At 46.1% G+C, this 19,156-nt stretch overlaps 3 protein-coding genes across 3 annotated transcripts; 1 reads left to right on the forward strand and 2 right to left on the reverse strand.

Annotated features, from left to right (window-relative positions):
• Nucleotides 1–5,410: 5,410 nt before the first annotated feature.
• LOC128721659 (UDP-glucuronosyltransferase 2A1) lies at nt 5,411–10,327 on the forward strand. Its single transcript, XM_053815434.1, has 5 exons — nt 5,411–5,532; nt 7,662–7,958; nt 9,275–9,939; nt 10,010–10,132; nt 10,201–10,327. Exons 1-5 carry the CDS (start codon nt 5,479–5,481, stop codon nt 10,325–10,327), a joined length of 1,266 nt encoding a protein of 421 aa, XP_053671409.1. The 5' UTR covers nt 5,411–5,478.
• A 2,298-nt stretch (nt 10,328–12,625) lies between these two features.
• Nucleotides 12,626–16,148, reverse strand: LOC128721370 (sensory neuron membrane protein 1). The gene is made up of 7 exons (XM_053815117.1): nt 16,029–16,148; nt 15,757–15,914; nt 13,879–14,275; nt 13,516–13,812; nt 13,245–13,448; nt 12,978–13,156; nt 12,626–12,890 (listed from the first exon to the last, which is right to left on the reverse strand). Exons 1-7 carry the CDS (start codon nt 16,146–16,148, stop codon nt 12,626–12,628), a joined length of 1,620 nt encoding a protein of 539 aa, XP_053671092.1.
• Nucleotides 16,149–17,393: 1,245 nt separating this feature from the next.
• On the reverse strand, nt 17,394–17,788 carry LOC128721503 (chymotrypsin-elastase inhibitor ixodidin-like). The gene is made up of 2 exons (XM_053815259.1): nt 17,692–17,788; nt 17,394–17,614 (listed from the first exon to the last, which is right to left on the reverse strand). Exons 1-2 carry the CDS (start codon nt 17,786–17,788, stop codon nt 17,394–17,396), a joined length of 318 nt encoding a protein of 105 aa, XP_053671234.1.
• Nucleotides 17,789–19,156: the final 1,368 nt, after the last annotated feature.

The following is a 19,156-nucleotide window of genomic DNA, read 5'->3' on the forward strand; positions in this document are numbered from 1 at the left end:
TAGGCGGGTTTTTTGCTGGGTCGCAACTTCGGCTTCGGGCAGCTATTCTTGGGAATGCAGCGACCTCCGATCACACGCCGTATGTGAGTCGATTTGCAGAAACACCCGGCCACGCAGGCATCCGCACAACCATTCGGGGCCGTTGGTCGTGAACAGGTTGGCTCATCGCACGGACCGCAACACAGGAAGGACTCGTTCGCGGGGCAAGCTTCCGGCGGGAACAACACAGGAATTCCATCGTTAACTCGTCCGAACGTCAGCACGTCTATCGACACTTACTGCGAGGCGCTTGGCAAGGATTCGTCGGTTTTTTGGTACCAGCATCGACACCGGTGAACGCAAACAGTGCCGTCAGCAACACCGGGAGCCAAAATTCTGCTTTCATCGTGCGACAGTTCTGAGGACACTGGGTGGGGCATGATTGGAGCAGATTCGCGAACTGGGACCGACTGATCCGACACCGTGCCGTTTGCATCAATTGTTCAAACATCTCCATCTCGGTGCAGATGCTCCGGACGTTGAAGAAAGCTGGCTTGGAGCTATTGCATCAGATTTGGAGCTTCTTTTTTACGCTTTTTGCGGGAATTGTGACTCTCCAAAATTTTATTTTCTCGCCCGAGCATCTCGCGTTGCTGCACAACTCCTAAAGCTCCATCCCAAATGTTTCTGCGAAGTGAGGTAACGAAAAAAAAAAGCCCACTGTCAAGAAAGATGCCGCTTTATGTCTTCTGTGGTGGTTCAAAATGCATGTACGTGGTTATATGCGCCCTCGAACAAAAAAAAAACAACCACCCAAAACACCGCACAAAAACGGCAATTAAAGTGAGTTGCTACTTTTCGGGCTGGTCATACGTTGAGATGAAAATTTCACAATCATACCATTTTTACGCCCCACAAACTTGCGCCAACCTCCAGAGCATCTCCAAAAAGCCGTCACGTAAGGAGCAGTACGAAAGAAACAATTTGAATTCACCTGACCGCGCTGTACCACCTCTGTTGAGCCATTTCTGGGTCACGTAAGAAAAAATCAAGATAAGCATTCTCGATCACGCTGGTGAGGCAAAACCGGCGCTCGGGTGGATTTCATTAAAAATAAAACCACCCCAACGACGTAATTGCATTCGTCAAGCAGGTCACCCGGCAGGCGCCAGCCCGTACGCGCCCCGTTCGTGAAAATGTTTCTTGGTCAAGAGAAAAGCCAAAGGCAGCGAAAGAAGAAGAAGAAGAAAAAAGAGAAGCAAATAAACAGCCGTCCGAGATCGTGAATTACCGCGTACGGACGCATGGTTACGCAATTGGTCGTAGCGTAAGTGCGCCGGCTGGCATGATAAACTATCCTTGTCTGCTGCCGTTTTGGTGGCGCAATGCCGGGATGACCCTTTTTTCCCCCCTCGACGACCATAGCGCGTGTGTGTGTGTGTGTGTGTGTGTGTGGCAGTGAAAGTTTTTTATGCCCCACCGTCCAAAAGCCAGAGAGACGACGAAAAGGCTAAGCGACACGTGTGGGGCGCTTGTTTGCTCGGTCGTTTTATGCGCATTCACTTAGCATTTTATGCTTTACGATCCGAATTAGCTCGTTTCTAGCGTCCCGCGGTGGCTTGAAGGATCTGTTCCGTGTGCTAATGAGAAAGGTCCTGATGCAGCTGCGAGCGAATGCGGGACAAACCGATTAAATGAATCTCGAGCTCGCGTGGACGTGAAGGAAGAAAACAACCCTCCGGTGCTCGAACTTCACGGTCCTTGAATGTGGTCCGTAGTGTGTCAAACTTAATTTTCAATCTACGATAAATTAAACATGCAAGAGAACAGCGCCGTAAAGCAACAGCTCAGTTCACATTTCAACGACAGGATATCGGTAAATGTAAACGTTTGTCTACGCGTGACCAGAGCCAATTTGGCAGGATTAGCGGCTTACCTAGAGATTCAGGAACCATAAAGGAAGCCAACGCTAGCATCTCCATCGCAGGTCACAGCCTGGCCATGAAAACGGAAGCAAACATCCGGCCGGCGGGATTCGCCTGTTTGCTAAATTTCCTGACGACGCGAAAACTATCGTAGGTTCCAGCTTCCTGCTGGAACTTTTCGCATCATCACTTAGCGGCCAGAAACACTTCCGAGATAGTGGAGCCATCTGTGCACACATGCGCATGAATTGTTTCTGCAAGAAACGCACCAAAATCAGGGGCATTCATGTGCATTAAGGGTCTGGAAAAGTGGTGGTCCAAACGAGAAGATCCGTCTTGTGGCTATCATACGCAGACGTTCACGATGGCGGCGACGTCCTAGGATCATGAACCATTATCTTAGATATTATTACATGCAGCGGGAAAAATAATCATTTCCAGAAATTGCGAATTCCCGAAACGGGCTTTGCAGCATTCATGTTGTAATTGCTTCCGAGAATTCGAGTCGCTAGCTGAAAAGGTATCAAGTTACAAATGGTATGAATCCGTTATTTTGGGGGCGCTTAAGGACGCAAAACGTGCAAACGGATGATGGCTGTATGGGTGGTGAATCGGCTTGGCCTTATTGGAATCGACACCCTTTAAACTATCGGTACCAAATTTGCCGATTTCGTTCGGCGGAGTATCAGATGCAATGAGCAAATTATGAACAAACGATCCTTCTTGCGTGTAATATTAACATCAACTGCAACGTGACCACTTTCATATCGATTAGCTTATCAAATAGAGAGGTTTACGCACGCACTACAATCTAGCAACAGATAGCGCTCGAAAGTCTTGGCGTCTTTGCAACAGGTTTCCATAGACACCGATCTAGTAGGCCACGGAGAAACACACCGCGCCGTATCTCCTTACTGACCATAATTGATTTCCATCCGCGGCTTGGTGAGCAGAATTTTCCCCCTTCAAGGACGAGGCGTGCAATGGCCAACATTAGCCCAATATTGGTGTCAGCCTGACCGACAGCCTCCAGTGCACGATATTTGAGGCCAGGGTTTACGAGTTTCCGTTAACTGGCACCGTCGTCCCCTCGGTTTAAAAGACTCATTTTGCAATCCATTGCCTTCTAGATGAAGCGTACAAAATGTCACGTGACTCGATAAGCATAATATGCGTAAAATTATGCGAATTGGCTATCTGCAAATCCACTTTCGCGGGTGGATTTATGCATACTGGAGTAGCATGCCCGTATTGCTTCTCTATTCGCTTTATCAAAAAAAGATAATGGAAAAATAATCGACCTCAGTGAGCTGCGTTCTTGCTTACTAATCACCACAATTTTCTACGCAATTTACAAACCATCGCGGCGATGGCGGTGCTATCGGTAATGCATCGATTGCGGTCATTATTATGACGATTATGGGCACGCGTGACTGATGCGCCAAATCGGACGATGCCAATTTGAAACATTTTTCTCTACCGGCACGGGACACCGTGACCTCACTGTCTTTCACGGATCAATTTGTGATTCATGGCAAGATGCAACCACTTCGTCACTCTGATAAGACGATTCGAAACGTGTTCAATCAAAGCTCAAACTCTCAACACCGAACGAATGCCATCCGTTGCGGAATTCTAAACACCATAAATGCCATCCGCAGGCATTCCTGCTAATGATGGTCAGTTTAATTGTTGCGGTCGTGGTTGATAGCGCCACCACCGACAAGCCGTGTCGAAATCAACCACGCAACATTACCTCTGGTGTTGGACGATCGTGCCACGACATCGACGGTGACACGGTTGCGGTATTCCGGAATGGCAAACTAATCACGAATTCCGAGCACGCATCGACGAGGGATATCAAAATAATTATAAAATATTTATCAACGCATGGATGCCCGAAAACCTCAATTTTCGAATCCCCGATCGAATGCGAACACTTCATTTAACGACCGTCCTTTGTAACCACCAGTTTGTGGGTAGTGATCACCGGTTCTAAATTTGTTTGCACGGTTTGCTGGTAAAAAGTGGACCGTAACGGTAACCGGGAAATGCCTGGAATCACGAGGGTTGCACTCATCGCGTATGTGCTTGGAATGATTTTATTTCTGTTTGTTTTTTGTCTTTGTTTTTTTCCTCCGTAGCTATCCTCGTCGTTATTCGCTATCGCCAACATCATGACGCTGCGGATCCTGCTGCTGGCGGGACTGCTGGCTGCAACCTGCTGCTCCGGTGCTGACATCCTCATGATCACGATGGGCGGCACCAAATCCCACAAGATCCCGTTCTTGGAGCTGGCGAAGGGCCTCGTGCCACGGTACGTACTCGTAACGGGCGTTTGGGAAGTTTGTTAGTTAGTCAGCTCCTGGGTCATCCCTTGGGCGCAGCGAATAGGACAGCGTAATCGGATGCTCTTACTGGCAGGACCCGGCAAACTGTTACACCACCGGAAACGGAATTGGATTATCGGATCAGGCACACGGGAACGTGCTGTCTTCGCTTTTTGTACGCGGTTTTTTTTTCGTACATTGTTAATTCCCAAAGATTCGAAGCTAATTGAAAAGCTGCTCCGCGATGCTTTCGGAAACAAACGGTCCCTATCCGAGGGAAAGCACTTCGACTGCATGGCTGCATGACTCGTTATCGTGCAACTCTCTTAATCCTGGCGCTGAATTCCATGTACGGGGTTAGGCGATGAGCTTCTGCTTTCATGCGCGAAAATAATACAGCCCAGGTTGCGAGCACAGTCCACGGATTCGAACACGAGCTAGCTACTCAGGAAAGGATTACCAATTAGCCTGACTACAGCGAGCATCTTCCAACGTTCCAAGGGTCCGTGTTCGTGTTTTCAAAAAACTCACCGTGCATGTAGGAAGCTTTTCATTTACATTGTAGCACTGGTTACCTTTACGCACCCCCTTTTTCGCAGTACACTTGAAAACTGCATGCATAATTGATCTGTTCATTAGTAACAAACGCATTGAAATCTACTACTTATGAATGTATTATGACCATCTTCCCTAGGAAAATTCATTAAATAACTGTCCAAAAAATTCAAACAGAAGCATTCATGTAAAACTTACGGGTCTGCTTTTGAAGATAGACAGCGATTGAAAGCAAATCAATACCCATATATACGCCGGTTGTTTGCAACAGATCTACTTGAAACGGACACCCACACATCGTTTTCGAACGGCTAATCGTTACCATGAGTTTCGCTTGAAATAAATCAGAAGATGGCCTAAAGTAGGCTTTCAAACTTTTGTCGAAAACACTCAACGCAAGTCGAGATACTTGCCGGCAGGCGTAGGTGCAGCAGAAAGCCCTAGGCAACAGACAGACAGAGTCTTCCTGACGATCCTTGGGCTCTTTTTGCCATCCATTGATAGCACAACAATTCGTCAGCTCCATTATCAATCGCATTTTTGTCCGTCTCTTCGACAGGGGGCATAACATTACGTTTCTGAACGGATTTCCGGCGGATTTCACCCTACACGGGTTGCAAGAGGTTACACCATCCGGACTTGTCGAGTATCTTCGAAACTACACCAACTGGGATCTGCTCGGAGCGCGAATGCGGGGCGATATGCCGCTATCGCTGTGGGACGTGTTTCGGTTTCCCTGGCAGGTAAGTATCGCACAAAACTAAAGAATTTTAGTAGAAACGACCCCAATGGCAAGAACGATAGTTAGATGGTCTTATAGTCTTAAAAGGTCTTATGCTAGTATTGGGTTTATTTGACTGCAGCCGCTTTGAAACTAGAAAATGATACACAACTGGCACAATTTGCTCAGGTGTTAAGGGTCTGCTGCAGCTGAGTATACAGCGTGCCAGTTGAATGCTTAATGTACAGCATCGAAACAACAAAACAATCCATTCTCGTGCACTCCAAAGAATTGGAACGCATGAACTCTACGTGGCGTGGTGTCTTTTTTATGTTTTTGAGTACGAAAACTCGAGATTCACACAATCATTTGATGTAAAATAATCCAAGAACGTATATTTATCTCACAAAGTAAGGAGCCGATGATAATCATGCACATGCTTGTGTTCAAACGCGCGTTGTTACGTGGCATGGCTATCGGCTTTTGAATGCCTTGCTGAGATAGTAATGGCAAAAGCGCTTCAGCGATGAATCCTGGCTTGCAGAAGCATGCACTTTGGTGCACTCGGTGGTGCATTTTACCTCGTTCGTGAAGCACATGAAGTCCCGAAAGCACTTTCCAAAGCACCGGGACTCGTACTACATTGTTCTGGAAGGATGATTTTGGTTTGAACAGCATCTGCCGAGCGCGACTAACCCAATACGCAATTAGCTTCGGCTGAATTGTCTTTCACTGAAGTATTCTCAATGTTATCGGCAAACGTCAAGCCGGCAATCAGAACCACTCCAAACAAGACCACCGGCAGATTGTTCACGATCAAAAAGGACGATTTGGCGTACTTGGCTGGTGAATGCGTCGTTTCTAGCAACATGTTATACTGTTTACAATATTTCGGGAAGTGTGGCCAACAAAATTCACTCGCTGTAGATTTAACAGAGCTAAATGAGTAACATGTATCGGTTCGACCAATTTTACACCTTCAAATGCCTAACTTCTTGAGATGGGCTTTTCTTTTTCAATTGAAACGAATGAGCGGGAAAATAAAAACAAACATAGTGTTCTTTACGCTTCATCAATTCGTACTTCAAATGCACCCTTCTGTGTGTCTTTTTACTTGATGGCCTAAAAATGTTAGCGAGTGCATTGCTCAAGTTATACCATCCCAGCATTTAGGTAATCCGTGGCATTTAGTTAGCACACAAAATTGTCAAGCAACGTAACATGGGTGGAATTATGTTTCCAATTCATAGAAGGATCGCCGAAGAATCGAAACCCAAATCACGCCGCTAGCACAACTAAGATGCGTATTAAAATCGGCATTAGCCGTATCCCTCATCCTCCTGCAGATGTTACGATGGTTTGGAGCCATATTTAAATAAAAAAGCATCATGGTTGTGTTCATGTTCTATCCTTTGACGTAACGGTAGAGCCGGCTATACAGCTCTAAACCAGGGGTCTTTCTCGTACCATCCTTCGGTGCGCGAAAACTTATATCATGAACTTTGCAAAGTCCTTGAGCACAAACAGGGGGCTGGACCGAAACGAGGAGTAAATCTCGTTACCGTTGGCGTGCGTTATACGTTTTATTTTTCTCATGTTGTTTGGTTTTGTTGGTTTTTAGCCTTATCGGCTCAAGTTTGAACCACGTGATGCCTGTAGGGCGCCTCATTTCGGCAAAGGTCACTTCGAGGATTGGGCTTTCCATGTTTAAAACAATGTTTCGCAATCCTTGTTAGCGCTGGGATTGGGGTTTGTCGTTGCGTCAACCAAGATGGACGATGTTGCGTCGCCAATTGTCGAAAAATGGCATCAATGGATGCAAAATTTTGAAAAGACATGCAAAATATTCATTCTACGTCAAATATGAAGGTTTGCATGTGTAACGTTATATTTTAAGCCACAAAGTGTGTTTATTCTTAACTGAATTATGGCCAACCGTCAGGAAGATATATACCCATAACAATGATGCATTTATCTCTAGAAGTAACTCTGCTTTGAATAACTGAACTAAATGACTCAGATTACACAGACAAACGAGTGCCTAAATTAATGTTTTATCCAAGTGCTACAATTAGTAGGACAGTTAGTCGATGCCAAAAATCAACACCATGTCCACCACCTACTAAACTATCACCTTCTCCCAATTCCCAGGCCTGCGATGCAACGCTAGAAGACAAAGAAACGATGGATCTGCTGGGGCGTAAGTTCGATCTCATGATTCTGGACGGAGCCTTCCCCGAATGTGCACTAGGACTGGTGTACCGTCTCGGAGTGCCCTTCATGTACATCAACACGGTTGGCTTCTACACTGGGACTATGTCAATAGCCGGAAACCCAACGCCGTACTCTACAACCCCGGCGTTCTATCGGCCACTGACGGACGATATGAACTTTCTGGAACGCCTATCAAACTCTTTCTTCACCTTGTTCTTAGAAGCAGTGTACATGGTAGGTATGACGAATGCGACACCCAAGCTCAATCGTTTCTAGATACATAGTGTAAGGAAGGAAGGCCAGGACTTCAGCGTACATGATTGAGCCGGTGGTTGTTGGTTTGTAAACCTAGCAGCAATCAGGGCAGAGTTACACTCGCTGCTGCGCTAGAAGCGATTCGGACCGGTTTGCTTCGTTTCGGCTTTCAGGTCAGTGACAGATAATTGCTGCGCTAATTATTCCGGACCCACATGGCCGAAGCGCTAATGAGTCAGCTTTCAATCGATACCGGTAGATGCTGATTAGCGATACGAAGAACCGCTCCGATCCCGCGAGGTAACAGAATCCTAACTCACTCACCAGAGCCACCATTTTCTGGTAGTCCAATCCGTTCTCGTGCTCATGTTATTAATAGCTTAAAATTCTATTAACGAACTACCGTGGATAATCTTGCCACGGATTCACCATTCGATGTGCTTTAGCGAAATATTGCAGAGAATGGTTCCACATTTAGCCCCCACGAACGTCCGTGTCAGACGGATTTGCCTTCTGAAGAAATGGCGCCGGCTGCCAGACGACCCACTAGTGAAAGGATTTTAGCTCATTAATGCCGTCACGGCGCGCGATGGTGCGTTATCAGATTGATGCTTTCCACCGCACTGATCGCGTTGCGGGAATTCCACTTTTGATGTCAAGACATCGTGACACGCGTCTGGCTGCTGTGGGGGATGAGTTTTCACATCCATGGCGACGTTTCTAATAATACGCATATTTTTGGTAATGTGCAAAATTCCACCACCATGAGATGGCACATATGGTATGCCGCCACCTTGACCTTGAACCGCGATAGCATGATGTAATGCTACAGCGGAAAACAGCCACACATTCTGGCTGCCAACAACACGCGCCATTTGCTTGCAATATGGCGACCCCGTCCGTAAGTGGCTGGTTAGTCTTGGTCCAGTTTTGGAGTTTGTACGTTTAAAATATGGAACAGTTACCATCATCGTCATCCTCGCGTTTACTGCGACATGCTGATCGAACTCGGTTACCATGACACCGTGTAGCGACGTGTTGCCTTAGGTCCGGGCCCGATGGCACCAAAGGCTGAGTTGCTGAGGTTGCTGAGCTGATGTCAAGGCCAAGAAAGCCTTCCAATATGTGCGCTGGGGCTGAGGCTTATCTACGCACCGTTGTCCAACATTTTGGCTCTGCAAACTTCGAGCAGTTTAAGGTGTTACCTTCACTTTTCGTTGGAAGTAGATGGTGTCGTTACGGAAACCCTCAATCCTTTTACACATTTAACACATTACATTTACGTGTTACCGCAGCCAACAATGTTGTACGTGCAGCACATGGTCCGTCGTCACCTCGGCTCGGATGTACCGAGCATCTGGGGTCTCGGACGGAACGTGAGCTTCATCCTGCAAAACGGGCAAGCCACAGTCACCTACCCTCGGCCACTCCTGCCCAACGTGGCGGAAATCGCATGCATACACTGCAAACCTGCCGTCAGCCTGCCGAAAGACCTGGAGGACTTCATCGCAGGAGCTGGCGAGTCTGGGTTCATCTACGTCTCGATGGGATCGTCAGTAAAGGCGGCCAATATGCCGGATCACTTGCGTAAGCTGCTAGTGCACGCATTCTCGCGTCTACCTTATCGCGTCCTGTGGAAGTACGAAGCGAGTCCTGCACTTCTCACCGATCTGCCAGCGAATGTGAAGATAGGTCGTTGGCTGCCACAACAGGACATCCTGGGTCATCGGAAGTTACGCGCCTTTGTCACACACGGAGGGTTACTCAGCATGTTTGAGACGGTTTATCACGGCGTGCCCGTCGTCACTATGCCCGTATTCTGCGATCATGACTCAAACGCGGCCAAAGCATCCACCGATGGATACGCCCTCAGGCTGGAGCTCGCAACGCTCACCAGTGAAAAGCTGGTCCGGGCGATCCACAAGGTCATCCACGAGCCGAAGTACCGCAGGGAAGCGAAGTAAGTGTCCTGCAGACTAATCCTAATTGGGTGAAACAAACCAGACGAGCTAACTGCTGCCCCATTTCAGACGCCGACAAATGCTGCTCAAAGACCAAAGATCCACCCCGCTTGAGACGGCCATCTACTGGACCGAGTACGTTATCCGGCACAATGGCGCGTACCATTTACAGACGCCGGCACGTAACCTGAAGTGAGTAACGTTCGTTTGCAGAAAGACCAATGCACGTCATGCTCACACGTGTGATTCTCTGATTGCAGCTTCCTCCAATACTACTGTCTGGATCAGGTGCTGTTCTTCCTCGCTGCCGTGTACTTTATGCGTGTGCTGACCCGACTGTACCTAAACTCAAGAATATTTGGGTTGACTAAGGAAAAACTTCATTAACGACGATGATTCGCCGTTAAGATGAAATAAACGAATAAATTATTACAAACAACCTTTACTAACACAAACCCTTCCTCGTAACAGACATGCAATCGCACCACTATCGTATATGTAAGCAAGTGTGAAAAAAAGAACCTTCAAAAGGCACTTAATCACAAAACACGTTTTGTGAGCGTATTGTTCTTGGTAAGGTGATATGTTCAGTACTCGAAGATCCTTCAATTATGGCCTAGTTGTCGATAGTGCAAGCCGTACTGGTACATGACTCTCGGATGAATAAATGTGACTAGTTTATTTATATTCTGCAAGAGCAACAAGGATTCGAAATGGGCCAAGTATTACCCATTTCCGGGCCAATTAAAGACCTAAAACAGTGCATTATCGTAACGGAAGCAATCGACAAACGGCTAAATCATAAAACAACTTCGTATTCGATGCGCAACAAGTAATGTGATAATTGGAATTGAATTGGAGTACAATATATCTAAAACACGGTTTGTTGATAGCTCTGATATTTCGCTCCCTAGTGTTATGATACATTAATTCCGCAAATGGTGTCAATAGTATGAACGTTAGTTTATGTATTTATTGGTACGGGAAACTCGCATGCAGATGGTCATATAAAACTAAATCTTGTGCTACGCAGGATGGGATTTTGATACACGTAATATAGAGGGTACAATCATAACTGGGCCCAGACGGGTCATATTTTATTGCCTATGTAAATGGTATCAACACTCTTTTGTAAATACATAACACGACACACTGATAATATCGTAAAAATAAATTATTAATTCATAGACATAGCAGAAGGTGTATATTTGTTCTTTTATATCAACTAATTGTGTGGTATGAAGGAATGTTTTGATGAAAGTTTAGAAAGAAAGCAAATATCCGTACGGTTCGTGCGATATTTCCACGCATATTCAGCAGGGGTTAGTGCATGTACATATTTCGATTCGTTGCAACTATTCATTGACAAAAATGCATCAGGTCATTTACTTCTAGCTTTGCGCCTAAATGTCTGCAATTGGCTTGATGCATACTGCATACCTTTCAGGCGCACAACGAGCTAAACAAATTTGCTAATCAACTACTATGTGGGAGTTGTATCTGTGGGCGGACAATAAATCCGAGCCAATTTCAACTGCCTCAATTCACTCCTTGCTACCGCACACCACCAAAAGAAATAAACATTCGTTTATTCAAGTGAAATTCAATGTTCCGGGGATCAGTCGTATTGAAGCCATATCTTGTCTGGAATAAAATGCCAATCCATTACGCCACGCTGCTAGTTGCTGGGACGCAGATTGAATCAGTATATCTCGTACAGTGTAGCAAACTACTTCGCACAAAATCGAGATGGCGCGGCTACTGTTCATCCTTAGCTTGATAGTGCTATTGGCATACACCTCCGCGCAACAATCGAAATCGAGCACTCAGGCAGTAAAAAGAACCAGACCTACTAGAACCACAACTCCTCCAGCATGTCCCAAAGGTAACAAAAGCCATCGAGCAGGTTGCGATTATAGCTGCTAATGATGTGGAATGATCTTGCAGAACGCTGTCCGAAATACGAAAGGTACTCTTGCTGCGGATCCTGCTTCCAGCAAACCTGTGAAAACCAAACTGCCCCAATATGTCCGACTGCGTGCACTAAGGGTTGCTTCTGCAGGAAAGGATTCGTTAGGGTGTTCGCACCCAACGGACCATGCGTCCCAAAGAAGAGATGTTCCCGTTACCTCACGACAACTGCCAGCCCAAAGGCCCCAGCAAACTCTCCTACAAAAGCCAAGAAGTCATAGGCAAAACCTGCGGTGAAATAGTGAAGCAAACTTTTCATTTGTACTGAATTGCGTTTTGGGAGGAATGTGTCATTACACGCGCCTTCACGAAGGAATTTCGAAAAAGGTCACTATGCGTATTAAAATAACGTCCGAGGTATCGTTTCAATTTTACTAACGTTATCGGGTGCGTGATTGAAAATTCCTTCTTCATGAATGATGATAAAATAACCCTCATCTAATATCGTCGGCGGTATTTATGAGGTTTCCTCAACTATCCACCCAGGAATCACGTTGATTCCAGTATAAGAAAGAAAAATAACTGAGAAAATAGCAACCGAATGCGTAAGAGACAAGGGAAAAAACTTATTCCATGGCATTGTTTGAGAATTTATTAGCCCCGATTGGCTTGTCCATGTGCCAGCTACAGGCCAAATCAAACGCATCTACTTACAACGCGTGTGAAGCAAGCGCGCTTGGATGGCTTTAGTTTCATTCGCCTATCATACGCACATCAGTACCTTTCCTGCCGTAGCTCTGTGGCCGTCATTTTTGGTGGTTTGTCCAAGCCATCCAGAACCGGTGGAAGGTTTCTCCCAAGTGAAACGTTTACCACCTCTTTGGCAGACGAAGGGTTCGTGTCTGGGGTGGGTGCGTCGACTGGCACAACGTCGGTTGTTTTCGAGTCCTGCTTGTGGTACATGAAGAGCGAACCGACCGCTCCGATGGTACCGATGATGATCGTCAACCACTTGACGGTTGCATTGAACTTGAGACCTCTGTAAACAAGAGAGCATTCAGAGACAGTGAGCATTTAGTCGCACGAAATCGACTCTGTAGTATTGTCGGAAGCTCGTTTTGCTTACAGAAACAGCTGGTATTTCAACTGGTTTGTCCAGGTCTTGTTGAGAGAGGCTCCCTCTTCAACCCAGAACATTGGTAGTATCACCTCGCGTAACTGTCCAAACACCTCGTGGTCACGGATGGGAGCAAATTCCATACTGAACTGAAGCCGTTTCGCCGCCGAAACCGGACTACCCGTGAACTACCCGTGAGTCCAGTGATGTAGAGACATGCGGAGATACTAATCGTTAGCAAGCCCACCGACCAGACTCCCGGAAACGTACACTTACCAGCTCGAAGTGGATGTACACGTCGTGTGCGTCCTTGTCCGGGTTCAACCCATCCACATCCTGTACGAGTTTCGGATCTGCACCGTAGAAGTGAGGCTTCGAACCGATGATCGGACCACCCAGACACGGTGACAAGTCCATCGTGCCCTTTGGAGGACAATCGTCTGGTGGATCCCGGCAGAAGCAGTGATTATGCGGCTCATTCTGCGCGAATCGAGAAACACACGTATCACACACAAAACCACTGAGATGCAAACAAGATCTACCACACCTTAAGATCTCCAAAATCTAGCTCGAAGTAGCTCATCGGGAGACCAGCGTACTTGGACTTGTGGACATAGTGTGCCCCAAGCGAGCGACAGATCTCCGGTGACCAGGCCCAGAGACGATCCTGCTTTGTCAGGAACGGTGGGAAAATGGTCGAATCCGTACCGATGTACTGGTTGCACTCGTCTCCATCCCAGATGTCCATCTCCGTTTCGTCGTTGTACGAGATAACACGGCCAAGATCACGCACGTTCTTTACGCCACGATACATGACCCAACGACCTGCCTCGGTGTGATTTCGCTGTACGCCAAAAAAACGCGATATCATCGTACGCGAATAGTGTGTCGTCTGACTGTCAATACCTACCATACCGAAGAAGGAGAACTTGTAGTGCGTCTCGTTGTACGGCGTGACAGCACCCTCGGAGTCCATGCCGGAGCAGAGTGCCTTGACGGAAAAGTCCTGGCTGCTGCAATCGATGTAGATGCCGTCAAACAGCAGATCCATGATGCGTACTCGCAGGAACGCGGATTCAAGCGGATCGAACAACAGATTAAGACCCTTCTTTACGAGTGGCATCATCGCTTCGCGGTCCCGTTGTACCGTCAGCAGTACGCCCATGATCAGTGGATGTGGCACGGTGACGATCTCTTCGCCGGTCAACGCCGACAGGTCTGGTCGAAAGATCCACGTGTTGCGTAGCGTGAATGTCAGCGTGTCCTCTTCCACGTTGTCCACCGTGTCGTACTTTTCCTTCCATTCTCTGGCGGATGGGCAATTGGTGAATGATCAGAAAGCGAAAATACAAGGCGTGGGAGCTGCGAGTAACTTTTCAACCACAACTCCATCGTTTAGCAAGATCGCAATAATTGTGGATAACAAATGTAAAGAAAAATGTAAATGTTTGCACATGTAAAGAAACCCAGAGAGTGTCCTTGGCGAAACGAATTTCGAAAAAAAAAAAACAATGTGATGATGAATTGCAACCACGATGAACCGTTGCTATCCGTATTGCATGCAAGTAAAGCAAACAATCACTCAAATCGACAGAAGAGGATTTGCTTCTCAAGGCTTTAGCTACTGCATTCCAAAATATACAAATAAACCGTGGCTCTCCTTGCGATTGCACAGCTGCCATTAGATGACACGAAACAAGGTGCTTCTTAAACCGCGATGGTCGGAGAGATAGCTTTATTTTACTGCAGCAATGGCGACGTTGAAGATTTTCATCTCGCTCCTCGTGTTTGTGGCTGCGGGCAATTGCTTCGAGTCAACGACAGAGGAGCTGATACCAACGCTACCAACCGAATCTAGTATGTCGTTGCCGGACGAACCGACATCCCCTGATGCTACGGAAACAACTGAAACGACCACGGTGATCCCAGAGGAAACAACTGAGCTGACACCTGTGGAAGGAGCAACGCAGGAAACAATGATTCCATTGACCCTCCCAATGCCGTTGACTACAATCGAGTCTCATTCTTCTCCCATCGTCATAATGACACCAAAACCAACCCAGATTTCAACGTCTAAGGCACCTTCTCCGACCTTCACTACCTCACGGCCCAGCACGACATCCCGCTGTACTCCGAGTAATTATGATGCTCCGATTTAATGCTGCTCCATGATCGAGATGATGACTCTTGGCACCTCGCTAATCTGTGTTATCTTTCTTTTTGTTTTGCTATTCGCCCGGCAGGAGCGTGCGGTCGTAATGAAGTTTACAAGTGCTGTGGGTTGTGCAGCTACAACACCTGCATCGGATGGGTAGGCTGCATCGAAAGTCGCTGCGTGGAGGGTTGCTTCTGCAAAACTGGCTACGTACGTATCACACCCCGGGGAATTTGCATTCCACATCGAAACTGTCCCAACGTTCCCCACAAGGATGTCATCAAACTGTGAGGTGGAAGTACATCTAAATAAAGTACTAAATGTTGTAGAAAGTACTAAAAAATCTTTTGAAAGAAGCAGCTCTAGGCCTACCATGACTCTCACATCCTTAAAAAAGGAGTTTCGATTTTCTTCGACAACTTCAATACGCAAAGCTTACTTCGACCATTTGTCATTATTTTAATGAATCAAATATTGCTGGATTTATGGTAATTTTGTAAGTCTAAATGTACGTCTCCCAAAATAAAAACGAATGCTTGAAATAGAGCTCATGTCTGCGTGAGATCAACGAATAAAACTATAGGACACATTATGGCACAATATTGCAGGACTCCTGCGAGGTATCGCACTTACTCAAAATAAAGCGGCCCAATGTCGTTCACATGTGGCTTTCCTCCCCGCATGATTTCGTCCGGATTTGTCACGTTGAAGATGTGCATCTTGAAGTCGAGCGGAAATGGAATCTTCTCGAACATGTCCCGGATTTGGGTGCCCGGTTTGAGCAACACATTCTGCAAGAACACACATGCATCGGATTGGAATCAGGACGCATCAAGTGCATTCCGGGCATGATTATTGAACAAATCAACGACTGGATTGCCGCAGACTGGCAGCTGCCTCTATACCTGTTTGATCATGAACCGCAGGATGGAGGGGAATATTGCGTAGCTGAACACCATTCCACAAACAAGCACGAGTAGACAAATGAGTCCAATTTTCTTAAAATTTCTCTCTTTCAGATTCATTTTGTGAAGCGTTTTTGTAACCACATGCAAAGTGAATTAGAACTCACTCAAACTGACCATAGCGGCACGCGCTTATCTACCAGAATATATCTGCTAACTGAGCAGTCTAACAGTTTTACGTTCACTTTGATTTCACATAATCCAACCGATCGCTGTTTGATGGTTCACGTTTCGATCCGCCAAGCACCAAACCTCGACTGGTGCGACGTAGCAATTACAGGCTCTGTAATACAACTTCTAGAAACACTGGAGGTCTCGTCAAAGATTCAAGTTCGCTTGATGTGCGAAATCTGCCTGTCGGTATCAATCGAACGTCGTCATCGTCATCATCGGTGGCACAAGAGGAAGGCCCGGATCGGAGGAGGAATGCTAACCTTCACCTGGACGATGATTATCTAGCTTTATTTTCTTCGAAGAGTGGAAAAAAATCGAACATTTGAACGGTACAGCAGTACGACACGTTTGCTTTAAATAGTACTAACAGTAACAGCGTCGATGATACATTTCTCTCACAGGTTTTCCAAGCTGTCCTTGCAACGCATTATGCACGTGCAATCCTATACCGAAAGCATGCGAATGTGGGAACGGAGCTATTTGTGTGCGTATTTTGCGCGTTTACTCCTGGCAGGCGTATGGTGTGGGTGCACGAATAAGTAATGCTAATTGTAGATAATTAGTCGATACCTTCCCACTTTATGAAGGACATTATAATCAACCGCTGCAAGCATGTAAGGACGAAGGAAAATAGAGATGCCATTGAAAAGCGCTTCGTGAATCGATAGTTTTTAGCTTCGATTCAAGGCGTTAAGCAGCAAGTCTTCTGAGCTTTTTAATTAAAAATTCGACTACAAAAATTTCAAATGTACCAAATACTGCACCACTCATGGGAATTACGCGTTATGAACATCGCGACAAATGCCCCATCATCGGATATCGTTACGTTCCGACGCAGGCATCCGCCCAGTGAGAGAAAATTGCATACCTGCACTCGATTGACGCACCATCATCATCATCATCAATACTTGATGAGCACTGTACCGTGACAGTGACCAACTCCGATCAATGGCGGGAATTTAGACGTTACTATGAAGGGTAATTGCAATGTTTAGGCACAATGCGATCTCTACGGGCGGATCTGCACCGGGAAATAGATATGTTTATGTTTTACAGAAAAGCGAGAAACACCTGGTTGTGCAGCAAATTTGGTTATTATTTAGTCACCATGCTCACGCCGGCATACAGAACTTATTCCATCGGAATGATGTCCGGAATTAGGATGCCAATTTTGGGACACGATCTCTCGGCAATACACTTTCCGTTGGTGACGATGCGTATGTAACCTGTTTTGCATATACATCCGCCACGGCATGGTAGGGCGCATTTAACCGCAATGTATCTGTTCTGACAAGTGCGCTCGAAGCATGTCTTGCAGCACGTGTACACTTCATTCACCGGACAGATCGGCTCTGAAACGGGACATGTGCAAATGCTGACTATCACCGGACCGGTCTCCGGACTTTGCGTTTTCATGTGAGCAACTTACTGATCTTCATCGTCGCGAGGCATGGCTCTATCTGTCCCCGTACTTCGCTGAGATTGAGCAGAACTGCAAATATGGCGCACGCGAGCAGCAACTTCATCTCGATGCCGTTTGCTTAGAAGGGATGTTGGAAATTCGGCCGTTACCAGTTGCTTTATAGCTTGCTGACATTCTGGCACCAACTGAGCAAACGGCGCAGTACACGAAATGGATATTGTTGATGTTCTGGTTGTTCCCAAAGCCAAGGCCAATGGCGAAGCTACTGTCTAATGCGAATGTAATGACACTTCTTTTGCGATTAACCTTGACTAATACTGCACAAAATTGTACACACGGCACGGCAGCAAACACACATTTTGTGCAAATCACTTTAAGAACTCAGCGCGTGAGGCTTTTACGTTTGCTTTTGGAGAGGCACCACCCACTACCTATAGCGTATTTGAGCAATGATTTTCGAAGGAAGTGACATTTCATCTGTTCAAATTGGCGCAGTTGCATTATATGAATATATACGGCACATTTGGGTTGGATTTTCCTGTATAAAAGACTACCCATTAGCCAATTCGAAATTATTAACAGTGAAAATTATCCCTGGAAACCATGATGTCAGGATTGAAACTCGTGTTTGTGTTAAGCTTCGTCCTCTGCTCAGCGTATGCACAGGATGCGTCTAAAATTATTGCCTCTCCATGGTGTCTGTACGAAATGGCTGTTGTATCAACTGATGTAGCTTTAAAGCGTCGTAATTATCACACAAGCAAAAATCTCGTCCAGCAGCTCGTCAAATAACGAAGCTTTTACTTTTCCTCATTGACAGCACTTCCTATTTTACTACCACCTCGCTGTCCCGTAAATGAAGTATACTCGTGTTGTGCTCCTTGCGAGGAGAAAAATTGCAAAACTATCCTCGATTGCACCCAAATTGCATGTCTCCGATGCGCCGAACGGTGTGTGTGCAAGTCGGGCTTTGTGCGCCAATATCCAGGAGGCCCATGTGTTCGAATTGGCAAATGTTTCCCTTACTAAACGGCAAATGTTCCCTTATCAAATGGCAATCACATATAGTGTGCTTCTCATATTTTGTGTCGTGAAATTGACAAATCATATGAATTGAACTTGGGGCATAATAGTTGGAAACTTTTCTCGGTTCAGAGTAGAATTTCCAACTTTAAAAAATAAAAAAGGAAATCACTAATTAGCTAGTTCTACTTACTTGCATTATTCCGAATTCATACTCCATTAAGTTACTGAGTTCGCTGACTTTGTTTGACTTTTACCGACTGGTTTGCCAATTCTACACTCGGCTTGCAAATTCATCTGTTCAAATTGGTTCAGGTGCATCAAATTTTGCTAGGAAATAATCAGTTCCTGGTTTTCAAATTCAACGAAAGTTGTCTACAACAGACGGTGTATGTCAGTTGCCAGTTAAATCGCCATGGTGTCGGTCCTAAAAATCATTTTTGCTGTA

Source organism: Anopheles nili, chromosome 2, assembly GCF_943737925.1.
Source record: "Anopheles nili chromosome 2, idAnoNiliSN_F5_01, whole genome shotgun sequence".
Classification (NCBI taxonomy): domain Eukaryota; kingdom Metazoa; phylum Arthropoda; class Insecta; order Diptera; family Culicidae; genus Anopheles; species Anopheles nili.